Source organism: Chelon labrosus (genome assembly GCF_963514085.1).
Source record: "Chelon labrosus genome assembly, chromosome: 14".
NCBI lineage: Eukaryota > Metazoa > Chordata > Actinopteri > Mugiliformes > Mugilidae > Chelon > Chelon labrosus.
The window spans coordinates 23,032,142-23,049,706 of NC_140347.1; the positions used below are offsets into that span (position 1 = coordinate 23,032,142).

The 17,565-nt window shown below is 42.7% G+C and overlaps 2 protein-coding genes across 2 annotated transcripts; one reads left to right on the forward strand and one right to left on the reverse strand.

The window, feature by feature from the left end:
* Positions 1–189: 189 nt before the first annotated feature.
* On the forward strand, positions 190–2,582 carry lft1 (lefty1; the record flags this gene model as incomplete). Its single annotated transcript, XM_084560931.1, is given in 5 exon segments — positions 190–262; positions 265–621; positions 834–1,080; positions 1,220–1,459; positions 1,784–2,582. Coding segments are annotated over 5 exon segments (1,242 nt in total). The 3' UTR covers positions 2,109–2,582.
* A 2,435-nt stretch (positions 2,583–5,017) lies between these two features.
* On the reverse strand, positions 5,018–15,065 carry hnrnpub (heterogeneous nuclear ribonucleoprotein Ub). Its single transcript, XM_084560281.1, has 14 exons — positions 14,485–15,065; positions 13,017–13,131; positions 11,045–11,124; positions 10,715–10,854; positions 10,421–10,520; positions 9,776–9,888; positions 9,351–9,614; positions 9,127–9,246; positions 8,903–9,031; positions 8,630–8,798; positions 8,251–8,529; positions 7,860–8,131; positions 7,549–7,689; positions 5,018–7,162 (listed from the first exon to the last, which is right to left on the reverse strand). The coding sequence occupies exons 1-14, from the start codon at positions 14,945–14,947 to the stop codon at positions 7,112–7,114; spliced, it is 2,436 nt and encodes an 811-aa protein (XP_084416407.1). The 5' UTR covers positions 14,948–15,065; the 3' UTR covers positions 5,018–7,111.
* Between the last annotated feature and the right edge of the window lie 2,500 nt (positions 15,066–17,565).

The following is a 17,565-nucleotide window of genomic DNA, read 5'->3' on the forward strand; positions in this document are numbered from 1 at the left end:
TTCGCCCTTTCAAGTTGAATCTATATTACCTCATTTATCCTCGTTATGGCATCCATTGCAACTCAAGCCGAAACAACATCAAACATAGTTTTGAAGGAGCTATGGTGAAATTACACCACCACAGTGCGGATGGCACTCGAGTCTAATTGTTGCTGTTTGAAGTATAGCCACTTAGATATCCTGTTTAGGATGGGGCTGTATGGTCGCACCTTTGTTCTGATAAGGGTCCCTGCCCCCATCGACAAAGTGCGAACGACTGGGAGGGCCGCAGCAATATAAGGGGCCAGGGGGAGCGTCGGGGGGACACTGTGTATCTGCTACTGTGCTGCTTGTCTGTCACACTGAAGTTTTTACTCATGGATTTCCTCCGCGCTTGTGTCCTGTGCACCGCTCTCCTCGGTCTCGCCAAGGCTTTTACGCATCAGGATATGAAGGACGCGCTGCTGCAGAAACTTGGTTTGGATGAAGTCCCTAAGATCCACAAGAGGGATTTGGAGAACCTGATCATCCCTGCGCACATCAAAAATAAGTACACGTCCATGCTGAAGATGCACCACAGCAGGAGACGCAGATCGCTGCCCAGCCTGGCGGGCATCCTGAGGGGAATCCCTGGCAATGCAGGTAAGAAACTCTCCCATTTTTAAAATACGCACCTCGCAATTTGCATGACGTAGTTTGAAAATAGTTTTGACGCTTAAGATATTTCCGTGCGTAATTGTGAAACCTGTGCGCAAAGACAATTTGGGCTGCACCTAAATGCCTTTAAATAAATAGCAATTTAGAGCTGTTCAAAAGGAAAAAATACTAAACGCTGGAAATACTTTGTCCTTTAGATATTTCTGGGGAGTATGTGTACTCTGACACCACTCGGAATCGCATGGTGTTCGACATGGAGGCGAGGATCCCGGATAACAGCGAAGTGACCATGGCGGAGCTGAAGCTCTATCAGCGGGCTTCCTACCACAAACGCTTCGCGGTGGAGAGGAAGAACCACCGGCCCGTCAACAACGCCAGGGTCAGCATCTACTGGGTGGAGGTGCTGCCCAACGGATCCAACCGGACGTCTCTGATAGATTCACGGTAAGGGGTCGTTTTGTCATAGAGGCTTTAAAAAATAATAATAATAAACCCATTTTGGACGACGCTGTCGTGTTCGCGGGGGCTGATCTTCACATCACCTGCGTCTCATTTTAATTGATCGTCCTTATCATGTTCACAGGTTGATCCCCATTCACGAGACCGGCTGGAAGAGCTTTGATGTCACGCAGGCGGTGCACTATTGGTCCAAGACGCAGCAGAAAACACCTATGCACCTGGAGGTGTGGATCGAGGGCGAGAGACCCGGCAGCTACGCGGCAGAGATGGCCAAGAGTGTCCGCTTTACCACCCAGGAGCAGACGGACAACACCTTGGGAAAGCCCGAGCTCATCCTCTACACACTCAACCTCGAAGAGTACGGGTAAGGGCGCGAACTTTTGATATACAGGATATTGTATCGGTGTGACAATTAGCCCATGTCCTCTTTTTGTTTTTGACCTGTCGCCATTTGCATGCACTGATAGGCGTGTTGTTGTGTGGCACGGGGGCGTTAGTTGACTAATTCTCATGGTTTGGAGAAATTTAGCAGCAAATTACCTGCTGGCACCCTAAAACCTCTGAACATCTTACCATTTAATAGCCATGATGCGTAAATGTTTTTTAAACGCATTTCCCTCATTTAAAAAAGAAGAATATAATAAATGCAAAGAGCAGTCATTAACTTTATTCATCATTTGCTCCTCAGCTCTCGTGGTGACTGTGACGTCAACCAAAACAAGGACACGTGCTGCAGAGAGCAATACTTCATCAACTTCCGTGCGCTCACCTGGACGCAGTACTGGATCATCGAGCCTGCGGGTTACCAGGCCTTCAGGTGCACCGGAGGCTGCAAGCAGCCCAAGCGCAACTACGGCTACGGGGAGCGGCGGTGCACGGTGTCCGAGAGCGCCCCGCTGCCTATCATGTACCTCGTGAAGAAAGGGGACTACACAGAGATAGAGGTAGCAGAGTTCCCCAACATGATTGTAGAGAGGTGTGCGTGCACGCTGGACAACGTCTCCATAGTGTGAAGACACTGGAAACAGCTGTAGTAGTCCTATGATCACAGACTGCTGGGGAGCATTATAGGAATATTATAGTGTTTTTCTCCTCCATCGGGGTGTTGATGTATTTAAAGGTTTCTAAACAACACGTCTAGTACTTTCTATTTAAATGGACATTTACTGGGAGTTTCACACACAACAGGCGGCCCCTGCTGCCAGTGAAGTCCACCTCCCTCCACAAGCACTTTTGTATATTTTCTAGATTTTGATATCCTTTTTTTATTCGAATTTGTCTGAGCTGTGTTGAATCCGCCGCAGTCACTCAAATTCTGTCTCATGTGTTATATTTTCAAGCTGTACATAATATGGATGAGTTTATGTTTGGAAAATAAAGTATTTTGTTTCACCTAAATCTCCGGGTCTCCCTCTTCCCTGCTGTCCCGGCTCCATTCACATTCATTTTCACATTCACATGCAGTCACGGTGCATGCAGCTGCCCGGGCCTTTCACCTTGTCATTTGCACTTACAGGAAGATGTAAAACAGAGTAAATAGATCGCCTAATGACTTGTAACACTTGTTACGCTGAGGACACACTGTCGAACCTGCTCGTAACGCTTTATTTACAGTGGGAAGGAGCTACGTGGGCGCATACAGGGCAACGCGTAGTCAAATCGCATTAAGCCAGAGTTGGCTCTTCAGGCGTTGACATCAGGCTTAGGCCAGGCCAAATGTTGGCAGTCAGAGCCAATACCTAATGCACTGTTTGCTGTCTGAGTGGGGGGTCTTGTCATTCACTAATATGCTGCCGTTGTAGGTAAACATGCTGACCTGCCGAAGACAAGCGGCCGTCTGTCTGGGAGGGAAGTGAATTGCCATCACGCAGCAGCAGTGAATAGAAGAAACGCAGGTGGTACTGTAAACGTGTGCGAAGAAGGTCTTACATACTGCTGGAGTGTCAACCCTTCGGATGTGTCTGTGAAGGTTCTCAGTCATCCAGGTCATGGTATATCTACAAAAAAAAAAAAAAAGTGTTTAAATAAAGGCAACTGGACTTGTAGAGTTTTTTGAGAAGATGTCTCACCACTCATCCGAGTAGCTTCTTCCTGAAGATCCTTCAGATGTAGTGTAGTTTTCATGGTAGTTTCATGATTTATTGCCTCATAACATCAAACCAAAGTAGACTTAAAGAGCATTTTGACACTTCTGACCTGTACCATGCCTATATGAAATAATAAAGACTCATAAACCGCCTTTAATCAGGCACCAAATCATCACAAGTACACCCAGTAGGTTTTTAGCAGGCATACTTCTGTGAAGCTTTAAAGTGGTGATAACGTTTACCATGAGCACTAGTACAGCCAAGGCTGATGCAAAGGTCACTAGTTTTGCCACCACTAAACCAAATACTTTTTTGACATGGTGAATAAAATGTTTAGATATCAGCACATTCATCGTATCTGGAACAAACTATACATTTTTAAACCCTTCTGAATTTTCTAAAAATGACTACATTTTCACACACGTCCTGAAAGTAGACCAAGAGAACCCGATCAAATGACTAGAACGGATATAATAATAATAATTTGTTCATATTTGTTCATATCTGCTCTCACCTCCATGTGAAGCAATAACAGCAACTAAACATTTCCGGTAACTGCTGATCAGGACCGCTTCAGTTCTGAGATGTTGGTGGGTTTCCTCACATGAACCGTTCGCTTCAGGTCTTTTCACAACATATCTGTTGGATTAAGGTCAAGGCTTCCAAAACATTCATTCCATTCTTCTTTAATGATTCTTTTGTAGAACGATTTTTGTGCTTGGAGTGGCTGTCTAGCTGCATGACCCAGTTTATCTTAAGTACTCTAAGGAATGCAGTGTTGGTTAGTCTCCAGACATGAGCCCCTCTTTTAAACCAAACAGTTCTACTTTGGACTCATCTGTCCACAAAATCTTGTCCGAATTATGCGTCTTGCATTGTGACCTTTGTTTGTCAGCCACTCCTGTGGAGGGTAACAGTCATCTTGAATCTCCATTAGTTCACAATCTGGCTGACTGTGGATTTGTGGATTCCAAACTCTTTAAAGGTGGTTTTGTAACCCCTTCCAGGCTGATTAACAACAGCAACTCTTTTTATGAGATCCCAGAAAGCTACTTAGTTCATGCCATCATGCACTTCCTTAAACGTGTTGTGAATATAAGACCTGTCTAAAAAAACTAAACAACATTTGAGTCTCTTTGTATTGAATGTAAAGACTTCTGAACAGTTTTACTTGTTTTAATGGACCTACATTTGTACCTCACAAATATGTAACATTGGCTCATTTACCTGAATGAACAAATACAGAAGTATAATATTTCTGTTTCACTTGCTTAATTTGGTTCTCTTTGTCCACTTTGGGGGCTGGAAATCTGATATTTCGAGTCACTTTTGTGTAGAAATGGGGAGCAAAGACCCCATTTTTTCACAGTTTTGAAGATATTGAAAATGCAACCAGAAATATTATCAGCTTTGTAACTGAAAAAGTTCATGAGAATCCATCCAACATTTGTCAGTGCATTTATTTTTATAGAGAAGGATTCTCCGATGAGTCCAGCAGCTTTTAGGCCATCGGATTAGACGACGCCAAATAATGATTACAAACATACTGTGAAGCATGGAGGTGGCAGCAGCATGCAGTGGAGAGGTCTCCCTAAAGCAGCCCTTGGAAACAGGAAAACCTAAAAATAACAGCAGCCAAATACAAAAGGAAATCGTAGAATAGAACTTGATGGTATGTAAGAAAGAATACAAGTACAATTTGTCTAAATGTACTTGACGAGTCATGATTTAAAAAAAGATGTTTTCTCACCAGTTCATTGAAAACTATCTGAAATCAGGACAATCAAACATGGAAAGCTTTTACGAGTACATTAACAAATCACAAAGTCACTATATACCAGCTTCTTTAACTTTAATAGAGACAAAAAAAAATAATACAATTGCAATTTTTAAACACAAGTATTTGAAACGGTCCGATAGAAAAGACAACAAATCTTGAAAAGTCTCAAAGCTTTTGCGCTGTTGGTTTAATAGTAAAAGACCTGATATACAACCTGCAACACAAAGCGATAAAAATATAGTGTCTGTTGTATTATAGATTACACTGTAAACTCAAAGCTTGCATTCTGCTAGATTTTATGTATCCAGTACAATAAAAAAAAAAAAAAGGAGGGCACGGACTCTCCAGACATTTAAATAGATTCATCACACAGCAGTACGCGGGCAAACTAATACTTTCTTAACCACAACACATTTATTACTCAGTCAATTGATTAATGAACATTCTTGCATGGCTGAATTAGTATTTACATGTTTAATAGATATCAACACGGGCAGATGGAAATAAAAACGGTGGACAGATACCAGTGGAATCTTTCTGATCTAGTGTAATAACTTTGCATTTGTTCTGTAGCTTGAAACGTAAGCCGGGCGCCAAGACACATTACGAGCCGTTTGGATGGGGAGCTGCCATTATTGCCGGGCTACACAGTCACAAACACAAACTCTCGGGCCACGTAGTTACTTATTTTCAAGCTACCGACTTGTTGTAGTGAAAAATCGAAGTTTTTTCCCATGAATTTGAAAACCGAAAACAAAAAAAGAAACCTCTTCTTGAACTGGGGGGTGGCGCCGACATAGAAAGCGTCTGACACTGTGCAGCCCTTTTGGTTTGCTGGTGAAAATGAGCAACCCCGTCTGCTTTCTACCACTTTTGTGCCGAGTTAGTACAGTCAGAAGTTTGTTCGAAATTTAAAAAGTGGTTTTAACGTAAACGGTTAAAAAAAAAATACATGCACTTAAAAGTCGAATTCTATCATGATTTTGCATTTAATTAAAAGGACTGATCGGTACTTTCTCAGAAGTCTACTGCACTAAAGGAACCGTTGATAAAGACAAGCTAGAAAACATACTTTCTCCTGAGAATCAAGCGTAGTCAGTGCCCTAATCTTAATATAAATTAAAAACATACGAATCAAAAGGCATACTGCATCACTAATAATGTCTTTCTTCTATCCTTAAAAGTGGCTTGGCCAAAATACTTCCTCAAAGCAATATACATTAGAATGGCTAAAGGAGAAGGAATGACATATCAAAAACTAGACACTTGAAGGGAATACTTAACTAATGAGGTGCCAAATGGGGCTTGTAGCCTTTTTGTTTGAAGTAGCAAACCAGGCCATAGCCCATTCAAAGGTCTTTAACACACCTTTGAACTGAATCAAAAGTCATAAGCCAGGAAGAATGTAAAAAAGCCAACGAGTTGTTTATTGTAGGTCTATGGAGGTTATGTTACAGGTTAGATAGATATTGGGAACAAAAGACAAAAGCTTGCTGTAATCTACCTGCTGCTTCAGTTTAACTGTTTGACTCTATTGACATGTACAGTCTAACAACATGTTGGGCCATCATGCTCCCTGCCAAGAAGCCAAGGTTCCTTTCAATCGTTAAGGTCTCTTAAACTTCTCATACAAACTATGCAAAAAGAAAGAAAGAAAAAAAAGAATATTTACAATTTGTAATAAAAAAAGCAAAAAAAACAAAAGTCACAGCACAGATAAAAAGCACAACCCTGAAAAAATTAAAGGGAAAAAACAAAAATGAATCATATCTGCCTGACAGCAACATTTTGTGGTACTTGGGACGTTACAGATTTTATTATAATTTTTTTTTTAAAAGCACGTCATTAAAAGTGGTGGAAAAGATAATGAAATATACAACAAAAACTAAAATAACCGATGACTGAATGAACCCACACTGTACATGTGTACTTTGATTTATAAAGCTCCAATTACGCTCGCGCTGCCTGGTCGTCGCTCTGATGGAATGTTGTTGCTCCATGTTGCTTTAGTCTTTGTTGTAAGTTGGCGGGTTTCTGATGATTAAAAGTGGGTTCTATGAAAAGGAAATCAAACAGCGGGGTAGAGGGATGTTCCGTGGCAAGTGGTGGATATCTCAGGGTCGGCCACCAGTCCATTAGAACAAGTGTCTTAGTAATATCCAGGCTGATACTGCTGGCTCCAGGGCTTCTGGTTCCAGAACTACACAGGACAGACAGGACGCTGAGGTTACTTAAGGTTCATAATCTGAAAGCTTTTACAGTTACAGTTTACAGGAAGACAGTAGTAATGTTGAGTATCTACCTTCAAGACAGTCTACCCGAATAGAATTTTATTTACATATCGTTAGCCATATAGCGTAATTTCCTAAATCATTTTTTGGCCACTGTTACAATATCAATAAAAAATACCGATGTACTTACTAAAAATTGTGTTTTCTTTCTTGTTTTCCGAAAACGTTAAAATATGACCTAGGCAATTATGCTTTGAGGCTAACAATATGTAAATAAAATATCAAGTTTCATGTGATTTATAATCTATGTGTAACAATGGCAGACACGTAAAGTCTTGGCTGCAGGAATACTGACCCCTTGCTGCCAGCTCTGGTTGAAGGCTTGGGCCTTGTCCATGCCGTTCCTGTTGCCAAAGTTGCCGCTGTTCCTGTTGTTGCCGAAGTTGCCGCTGTTCTTGTTGCCAAAGTTGCCACGGCCGCCACCTCTCTGCTGAAACTGTGCAGGAGCAAAGGCGGGAAAATGATAAACATGAATGGAACGGTACAAGTGAGACTGAATACATGTTGTATATGAAAATGTGTAAATCATGTTATTATAGATCTACTCCGAGCGAGCTGCCTGAAAGATAAATCCTCAGGCAGTAATTGTACCATTATCAAACCCACCTGGCCGGGATGTCCCCTGTTTCCGCCACGGTTCATGTTGCCTCCACCTCCCCTGCTCATGCCCCCCCTGTTCATTGGGCCACCTCTGCTCATGGGTCCTCCTCTGGGTCCCATATTACCCCTCATTGGTCCGCCCCTGGGGGATCCGCCCAGGCTAGGCATGTGGCCTCCACCTCGGTTGAAGTTTCCACGGTTGGGGAATCCTCCTCTGAAGGCAGGAGGAGGCAGGAAGCCACGAGGAGGACGGTTGAAGCCGCCACGTGGGCCAGGAGCTGCAGACAGATGGGGAGTAGTTAGAATAAAGTAGTCTTTCCAGCATTCTAGCAGAAATATGAATCATAAGCACATGTATTCTAACTGCATCAATGCTCTTGTCCCATATCAATCTTACCTCCTCTAAAGTTTCCTCTGTTCTGGAAGCCTCCACGGCCACCGCCTCTCTGTCCAGGTCCGCCACGGCCAAACTGGTTCTTGCCCCCTCGGCCACCACCGCGCAGGCCACCGCCTCTCTTCGGTGTGGTGCTTCCCTGGTTGGGCTTCTTCTCAGCAGGCAGAGCCGTCTTGCTTTCCTCTTTGTACTGTTCCAGGAGCTTGGCAGCTTCCTCCTTCTGCATCTCAGCGTAGATGACCTCATTGAAGCTCTCTCCTACCTCAGGCAGAGAGTAGAAGCCTGTAATGGAAAGAAAACCAATGAGAATGTAAATAGCGGTGCCATAATGGCTCTAACGTCTCACGGCATGTGATCAGTCCGTCTATAATGGGTTCTTCACCTTTCATTTTGAGCACGGCGTGCTCCGGCACTTCCTTGCCATCGGTCTCAACTTTCTTCTGGACTCTCTGCTTGAAGTCGTCATCAGAAGGACAGACCACCACAGCCTTACGCTGGAAGCCTGCGAACAAACACATCTTCCTCTTCTGGCCGGGGGCTGACAGGTTAGTCTGGAGAGGGGAGGAAGAATCTCAGTTATACTGCGGTTTTAACTAAATATCTGATTTTACAGTCCCATCTACATCACAAAGACTGATCAAATTCGTCCACTTACATGATCCAGGATGTAGTTCCTCTTCTTGCGGGCAGCGATCTCAATGAACTTTCCCAAGAAAAGTGGCGCTCGCTGGGAAATGGCGGTAAGCTTTGTAATGTCCTTGGACTGACGTTTCAGGCTGTTGATCTAGATTCAATGACATTGAGCAATGTTATGAATGTTTTTAAGCGAAACAAATACATTTTTTTCTGCAATGACACAAAGCTGGTATCTCTACTGACCATCATCTTGTCCACAATGGTGTCACTGCCCAGGATGTAGTATTTCCCAGGATTCTCTTGGACATGGTTCTTTACCCATGTAGTCTTCCCTGAGCCTGGCAGACCAACCATCACTATGATCTACAGATATAAAAGAACAAATATTATATATTAAAAACACTGACTCAGAACTATCGTCTTGTGGTCACTGTTTGGTAAATGAAGACCCAATTTCCTTTGCTTACCTCGCAGTCTGCCTTGGTCTGTGGCCCCTTGAGGCCCCGGACTCGGTCGCTGACCGGGATCTGCTGCAGGAAAGTGTAGCCCTGTGGCTGGGGGAAGTATGGAGTCTCCATCTGGCCAAAGTTGAACTCCACAGCACAGTTGTGGCAGATGACGTGGGGGAAAAGCGCCTCGCCACCCAGAGTCTCCTTGCTGACCTGGAAGGCCACAGCCGGTTCTGCACCGTTCTTGGAGAAGGACATCACCACATCATCACCCTCAAAGTCCTAAGGAAAGAAGGCAAAAGGGAAAGTTATTCTCTGGGTGATAACAACCAGAAAATACATCTCTGTGTATGTTAATCATCTTTGTTTGGCTTTTCTATTGTAAAGTGATAGCATACCATGCAGCATGCTGAGCAATAATACTATTCAAAATTATATCTTACAATCAGGCAGCAGATGACATCGTTCTCCTCATAAGTTTCTCCAAAGTCCTCCGTCACGCAGTTGGTGGTCTTATTGCCTTTCCCAGAGTAGGCGTAGGAGATCTCCTCCTCACCTAAACATAAACAAGAGAACGCATTCAACAAAACATTTAAGAGCTGGCATAGTGCAGAGACAAATCTTGCAAATTCCTTGTGGTGGCACAAGGCACTGGCCATGATGCAGAGAGCTGATGCCATTTTAAATTAATGTGTCATACTGCTTACAGACCACTAGAGGGACCTGTCCAGACAGATTGCCTTTCAGAGGAGGAGAGCAGCCTCAGTATTTAAAGACATCCGATTTGGCTGACCTTCACGAAAATGTGCATTATCCACTAGCTGGGTTTTAAGTTCACTGTCATCTCATGAATAAAATGCCATAAGTGTTCAACATGTATAAATAGACAGATAAAATGATACGAAATACGTTTTTAAGCCAACAGACTACAATTTCCATTCATAGCGACCAAATATAAATCACTCTGGTAATGCACTGAATACATTTTGACAGACGTACATGGAAATAATTGTTCCAGCTGGTAGCTGAATGAGTTAATGACACAGCCAACAGCGTAATATCTACAGGGCATGTGTAATGGCACTAACCAAGAAGCAGTGTGCCTGTTGACAGGGACCAGCCGACCTGCACGTCATGAATCTCCATGTTCTTGCTGGAAATGTGCTTCACCGGAATCTTCTCAGTGATCTGGACACATGAGGCAAAATACATTAAATATCAGGATTAACTGTTATTAGTCTTAATTTAACCTTTTAGTTTAACTCGTAGCACAGTGTACAGACTCCCTTTGCTTGTAAACATGCAGATATTCAATAGTAACAATGCTGTAAGGCAGCGTACAGGAAATCTATATTCACAGTACATAAGCATCGTTCCTGTACCTTCATCTCAAAGCAGGCTTTGCCTTTGCTCACACCGTACGTGGCCTTGCCTCCGGACCAGAGATAAGCAAAACTCTCCATGGTGAGAGATGAGGCGCTGTAACGGTCCCGTGACACCTTGAAGTGCAGGTCACAATTGTCTAAAACACAAAAATTGTATGTCAATTAAGTTTATGACCGAAGACATAAAACATAACGATGGTAATGTTCTAGACAGTAGTTATTTGAATCTTCTCGGACCACTCCTTTCTACAAGTACGATTTTTGATTTTGAGAGAAGAAAAAAAAAAAAAAAAAAAAAAAAAGAACGGGTCTAATTAGAAAACTTACAGGTGTCCAGGCAGACTTTTGTGTCATCAAACTCTTCATCTTCTTCCTCCAAGGGGGGCACTGGAGACTTAAATGAGGCCCTGAAAAGAGATCCCAACAAATCAATTTGACGATTCACGTGAAACATCTACATGCCTTTGGTACCACTTGCTGAAAAATATGGGGGGAAAAGAAGTGGAAAGACAGACTAGTGGGAACAAAATAGTAAGTGAATTGGGCAGATGAGCCTTCAAACGTTTTGGATAGTCAGCTGTATTGTTGGCCTTGGAAGGCATCACTTACCTTGCAGCATCCAGAGAAGTCTAAAATGTGAAAGATACACAGTAAGAAAGCACCTCTATCTAGCCTCAGCATGCAAGGCTGTCCATTGGTTAGTGAGGAACTCAAAACAGACTGCCCTCATTTCGGGTGAGTGTGCCCGTGTCTGGCTGTGGGGTTCGTCGCCGCAGCGAACAGCTAGTAAAGTTATATTTAACTTCCTATTCTAAATGAAAAGGTCATGACTAACTTGCTGTTCTGTGTAGTACAAGTTGTCACTGTGCTTAGCGGCTTTAACGGGGCAATCAGTGTACTGAGAACTACAAAAACTTACCAAGTCTGTAGCTTGAGAAGAAGTAACTAAAGAGAATAACTGATATTATCGTAAGCACTTATTTGCTGAAGGAACGATCCAACTCCGCTGGACTAAATAATCAGCAGGAAGAAACTGATTCGGGGCTCACTGACCCATGCTCAGCAGTGATAAAGTCCAGATACATCTGTCATCATATTTGCCCCTAAACAGTGTTGCATGCTGTATTCGAATCCTGTACAAATAAATACTGTCGGGAGATTTAGGGTGGCTCTGGACAACTCCAGCCAGAGCATATGGACACTGCTGTGGGGTCACTCACTGGCTGCCTCTCAACATATTTTAGACAGGGGATATTAAATCTCCACAAATTTATCTGGGGGGAAATATCACATAAAAGGGGACGCTAAAAACTTTGGTTTCAGAAGGAAACAAATGGATCCTTGCAAAAAAAAAATAGTTGGCTTTCAGATATGAGTGGGGAAACGGTTGTAGAAGCAGTAACACAGTCGTGTTAATTACAACAAATAAGTCCCAGACGTCTCCCAAAAAATCCTAAAAACTAAAAAAAAAATAATGTTGCCCGTTGATCCTTGTGGTACCTCAACAGCATGATGAAAAAACACTGACCAAGAAGTAGGTACATGTATACAAATACACACTCAGCCACCCACGCACACCATGCATGATGTCATCTATGAAGGGGAGGAAAAGAGCCTTGCAAATGCACTCACACATCATGATGACACACGACATGATACACAAGACAGAAATAGCATTTTGACATCATACAACCAGTGAAATTAAAAAAAAAAACAGAACGAAAAAATAAGACCATTTCGAGGCAAAACGATGGACGGTCAATAGCGAGCTCCTCCGTGGACGTTCCAAACACTGGGAATTTTCCTACATCCTGTGAGTGCTACCCTGCAGCAGTGGACCCCTCCTCCAACGCCTCTCAAGCTACTCCTCCCCCCCCCGCCCCCGCCCTCTATTTAACAGTGTGCATCCGCTACTTTCCTCTGGGTTCACTTTGAGCAGCCTCGATTCACCTTGATGACACAACGGGCTTTGCAAAACAATAAGTGGCATGAGGAACAGATGTGAAAATATTCATAGAGACTTGATAGATGCACTTCTGCTACAGAATGCAGTCCATTTAAGACACAATGTGAGTGGGCACTGTAAAAGGTAAATGGTAAGGCTCTTAAAGTAGTCAGGAATGACCCTCAAACCATGTGTGTGAATGTAGTGTTATTAATAAATAGTATAATAGTTGAAAATGAGGGCTTTCCTCCTGCTAGTTATGTGCATTGGCACTTAAAGCCAATACAAGTCAACAAAGCTATGGATGGCGCTTCAGGGATGCTGAAGGCCATTTTTGCTCTGTCCCATCCTTACCAGCTGTATTTGTTCTCTTCAATAAATTCAAAGTAGCCCCTTCCATGTTCCTCCCGGCGTCTCTTAACACCCTTCTTATTCTTCTGATCAGCATTCGTGTCTTTGTCCGCATCCCCTTTGAAAATAGAACAAAGATATAGAATGAGGTGCTCCTTTTTGTGAGAGAGAGAGGTCGGACTGGCAGTGGGGTTCTGGCCCACGAAGCCCGTTCATTAGTTACACTGTGTCGACCACAATCATCAATATTAAGTTAAGAGGCAACACCTCATAATAATTACACTTAAAACAATACAATCATATTCCATAAATAGTTAACAGCTCTAAAGACCAGGTAGAAATTTACAATATAAACTGGCCCAGTTGAACATTGTGAACATTTGTGTTTGATGGGGCTAGAACAAACAAGTCTCTGCAAGGTAAAGGCTCAGTAACCCTGCAATAAAGGGTATCAAATATACTGATTTTAATGAGGTTTAGACACATGTCTATATCATTAAGGATGGCAGGTTTACTGTTGCCAGGGTCAAATGCATCATGCAGGGAAACCTACCCAGACCTGGAGTAACCCCCCCTCCCCTCTCCCCAGTAAGGTACATTGAATTACATATGTGGCTGTGAATCGTAAATGAATATTTTCAATGTGCATCCAAAAGACTAACCCTTTCTATTCAAACCACGGACAAACTAACCACGTGCTAGCTAGACAAGCAGTGCAGCGCCGGGCCCTCCTTCCGCACGGATCACCGTCAACTAGCTCCGGTGTTCCCGGCCGAATTTGTACTAAAACATCCATGGTCTTGCATGCTGCCGTCCATATTCATTCATTGACTCTAATATTTCTTAATATCTTTCGGACGCGATTATCTAAAAAAAAAAAATACTTATTGATTGGAGTGTAAAGCTTAATCAGTCTTCCATAGTCGCTCCGATTAACATTTGGGGCCAAACGTCAATACGGGAACCTCTGAAAAAGCTAACCGGTTGATAAGCTAGTTAGCACTGCACCACCGACACAAAGAAAATTATGCTAGCTGGCAAGCTAATGCGCTAACCAAACGAAACGAAAAGCCACACTACACTAAATCTTATTTCTCAAATCCTTCGCTTAACGGTGATAATTCTTGCTACCAATATCCGTGTAACAACGTAGGCTAACGTGGCTAAAGGTGTCGTTTGTGAGCCAGAATTAACGTTAACTACTAGCTAACCGAGGCGGACGCCGACGCTAACCTTAACGTTAGCTCATGAGCTAACAGTTTCGCTATGTGGCTAACGCTGGCTAGCCCTAGTAGTGAGGTCACGCTATCTCTCTCTCAACATGGACGCTGTGTTGTATAGTAACGCATTCATGTCGATTCATTCCCAACCGGCTCCCTCCCGCGGCTGCTTAGCCGTTATAGCAAAAACGGACACCCAGCCACAGTCCATCCAAGCAGCCACATTTTCATAAGCAATTCGGTCGACTCACCCTCAGCAGCCTGGTCCCCGGGCTCACCGTCCTCTGCCTCTATTTTCTCCATGTCATCCACATCTCCCTTGAGCATGGGATCCATCTCGTCGTCTTCTTCCCCGTCCCCGTCCCCGTCCCCGTCTTCTTCCCCCTCACCCATCTCCGCGTCCTCGGCAACGCCATTGCCATCGTCTCCGTTCTCCGGTTCTTCCTCGTCCTCGTTGGCCTCCATGCTTTCTTCTACCAGAGCATCGCCCTGTTCTTCCTCTCCCATTCCCTCTTGCTCGGCGGCCTGACCGAAACCATCGTCCGCCCCTGCTTCCTGGTCGAGCGGAGAGTCTCCAGCCAGGGCCTCCTTGTCCAACGCGGCCTGCAGGCGGTCCATCAGCTCGGCCTTCAGCCCCTTGTCCGACAGATTACGCTTTTTCAGCTCGTCCTTCAGCTCGTTAACTTTAAGCTTTTTGACGTTAATTTCGCTCATTGTGACGATTTGATTGCAAGACTAGTTAAAAATACAACGATAAATAAATAAACGAATGCCCTTTGTCAACGGATGTAGCTCAAAACTGCGCCAAATGGCACCCGCTGTCCAACCAATCTTTCACCGGCAAAGAGCAGTACTGAGCCTGCGGTGTGGGGGAGGAGCATGACGTCTCTACCGTAATTACCCAGAGCGCAGCGCAGCATGGTAATAGACCCGAATAGACCGCACACCATCTGTCGCTGCCATAATAACGTAGCAACCCCCCTTAGAAAGCACTTTTGTGGAAAAAGTAGGACAAATGTGTGCGATAGTATTTAGTATCATGATTTAGCCCAAGAGAGCTTTAGAGGGTATTGTTACAATAGTTTAAAACTACTGGCCAGTGTCGTGCTTCTACAAATATGAGAGGATTAAAATATACACAGAATACCGTAATACGCATATATGTAATTAAATTCAAAATGCATTATTTTTTCTTAGTTTTTAAAAAATACCATTTTCTGTGCAACACCGAGACAACATCTCTGTTTAGGCTACTAGTTGGTTTCTGATTTTTAATATTGACGTGTTAATACTAAAAATGGTGCATGTGTATCGATTACATTTTAAGCATGAAAGATATTCCATAAAAGCGTCCCTCCCTGAAATAAGTATAACTCTTACAGAAAGCCCCATGATGCACGTTTATGCTTTTCCAACTTTTTGCGTTAAAAATAAAATAAAGCACACTAATTGATTTCGCTTGTGAAGATCGTATGTCTGTGGAGCCTATGCAGGGATCCCACCAGAGCTATCATTTCAGGGTTGAGACTTGAGGTTTTTAACAGAAAGCCTGAATCACTGCAGAAGCAAAAAAAATCGAGTTGCATTTTGGGAAATGTAGGATTCCGTGTTTGTGGCCTATAAAGATCGCATTTGTCAATTTTGACTACTCCTTTGAATAAATGTGTTATTGTGAACCCTGAAACTCTACGGATCTTCAATGCTGAATTGCTACAGTGACTTTAATTTAAATAGCTCCCATGCCCGGCTCATTTTGTTGTTCTAAATCTACAATGTACAGTATATATACTAAATGTGGATCTCTGTCTGAGACAAGCCTGTCAACAAAGTTGGAAAGGAAATAAAATCTTCTTATTGCAACATTTTGCAATTTTTAGGTAGGTTCTCAGTGTAGTGCGTAGCTGGACCCAGTTCTTCTATGAGTAACACTCGATTTGGATTACGTTAACCAGTACAGAGAAGAAAATACATTTGCATTCTATTGGATAGTCCTACAACCAACCAGGGCCCTGTTTTTGAGATCAAATTCAACTCCATGGCGCTCAGATGACATGTATGACTACATTACTGTTACCCTTCTATCCATCAAATGATTTAATTGGCCCAGCAAATCTTTGGAGCATAATCACTTCCCAACGGAGAGACTCCGGCCAACTTTCTTCCACAAAACAATTGTAGGAGGAGAAAGTTGGTCGTCTTCCAGGCTATCACTATAGGCTATTAGTATATAAAACACCTTGTTTACAATATTACACTATTTATTTCTGACTTTTTAAAATTGATGTGTTAACATTTTTATGCAGCTCCTGTAATGTAATTTTTTGAGAAAGAACTATTCTGGGAAGGATCAAGTGTGTTAGCACCCCAATATGTCAGTACTAATAACATAAATCTCTTATTATCAGCGTTAAAACTTTATTGATATGGTAAACTGGTGGAATTCCTCTTTAATGTATATACTTTCAGTCAGCTACAGTGCCTGGCTTATGTCATGATTGTAAAACTGTGATGTACAGTATATCCATATGGGGAGCTTTGTCTGAGACAGCCCTGACAATTAAGTTGACCAGGAATCCATGACACTGTATCCTTGTTACATGGATTTATTGATATATTATAATGTAGTGTACAGTTTTATACAAGAATGTTTTACAGTCCATACAGACTATTATGTTGCAAGGTTAGGACATGGATCGTCAATGAATCATGCTGGGAAAAAGATGAGAAATCTGTCATGCACAGCCTTTTTTAAAGAGAGTTTTATTGATTCTAAGAGACGTCTGTTCTGGCTGGCGATGTGTCTCATTAACTGTCACATATGGAAAACAAGAGCTTTAACAGTAATTGAACAGAAGATGATCAACAATCTCTGTGTTTATATATATATATATATATTTGCTTTATTTTTATATCTGGGGTGTTTATATGTATACATGCATGTAAATGTTAAAATGTTTATTTTGTTGACGGACCTCTTTATACAGTAATATTGTACAGTTGTAATCATATTGTTAAAGCTGAATAAAGTTGTTTAAAACGAAAAAAAGGAAGACACCTTCACTCAGCTCCATGCAGCCGCCTGAACGTTTGCGTGAGCTGCTCCTTACCGCCTCCCTGAGGAGGTCATAATAAATAGCCAAGTGAATTCATGAAGTGCTCTCCAGTGCGCTCTCTCCTTCTCCGCTGTGCCACAGTCATCACTTCACCTCTTAAACATTGCCTCCAGCCGCTCCAGTTTGTAGTATCTCTATTTTTTTTTTTATTAATTCAAGCCTAACATGAGTGGATTTTTTGGGCTTTATATTCCAGTAGCTTTGGCAAACTCCAATCAA

Bases quoted from the DNA above. Each gene is read 5' to 3' on its own strand.
- hnrnpub (XM_084560281.1), bottom strand. From the start codon at position 14,947: ATGAGCGAAATTAACGTCAAAAAGCTTAAAGTTAACGAGCTGAAGGAC. The intron at 13,132-14,484 runs GTGAGTCGACCG...CTATTTTCAAAG, and splicing joins CGGGGACCAGGCTGCTGAGG to GGGATGCGGACAAAGACACG. The intron at 10,855-11,044 runs GTAAGTTTTCTA...TTTGTGTTTTAG, and splicing joins AAAAGTCTGCCTGGACACCT to ACAATTGTGACCTGCACTTC.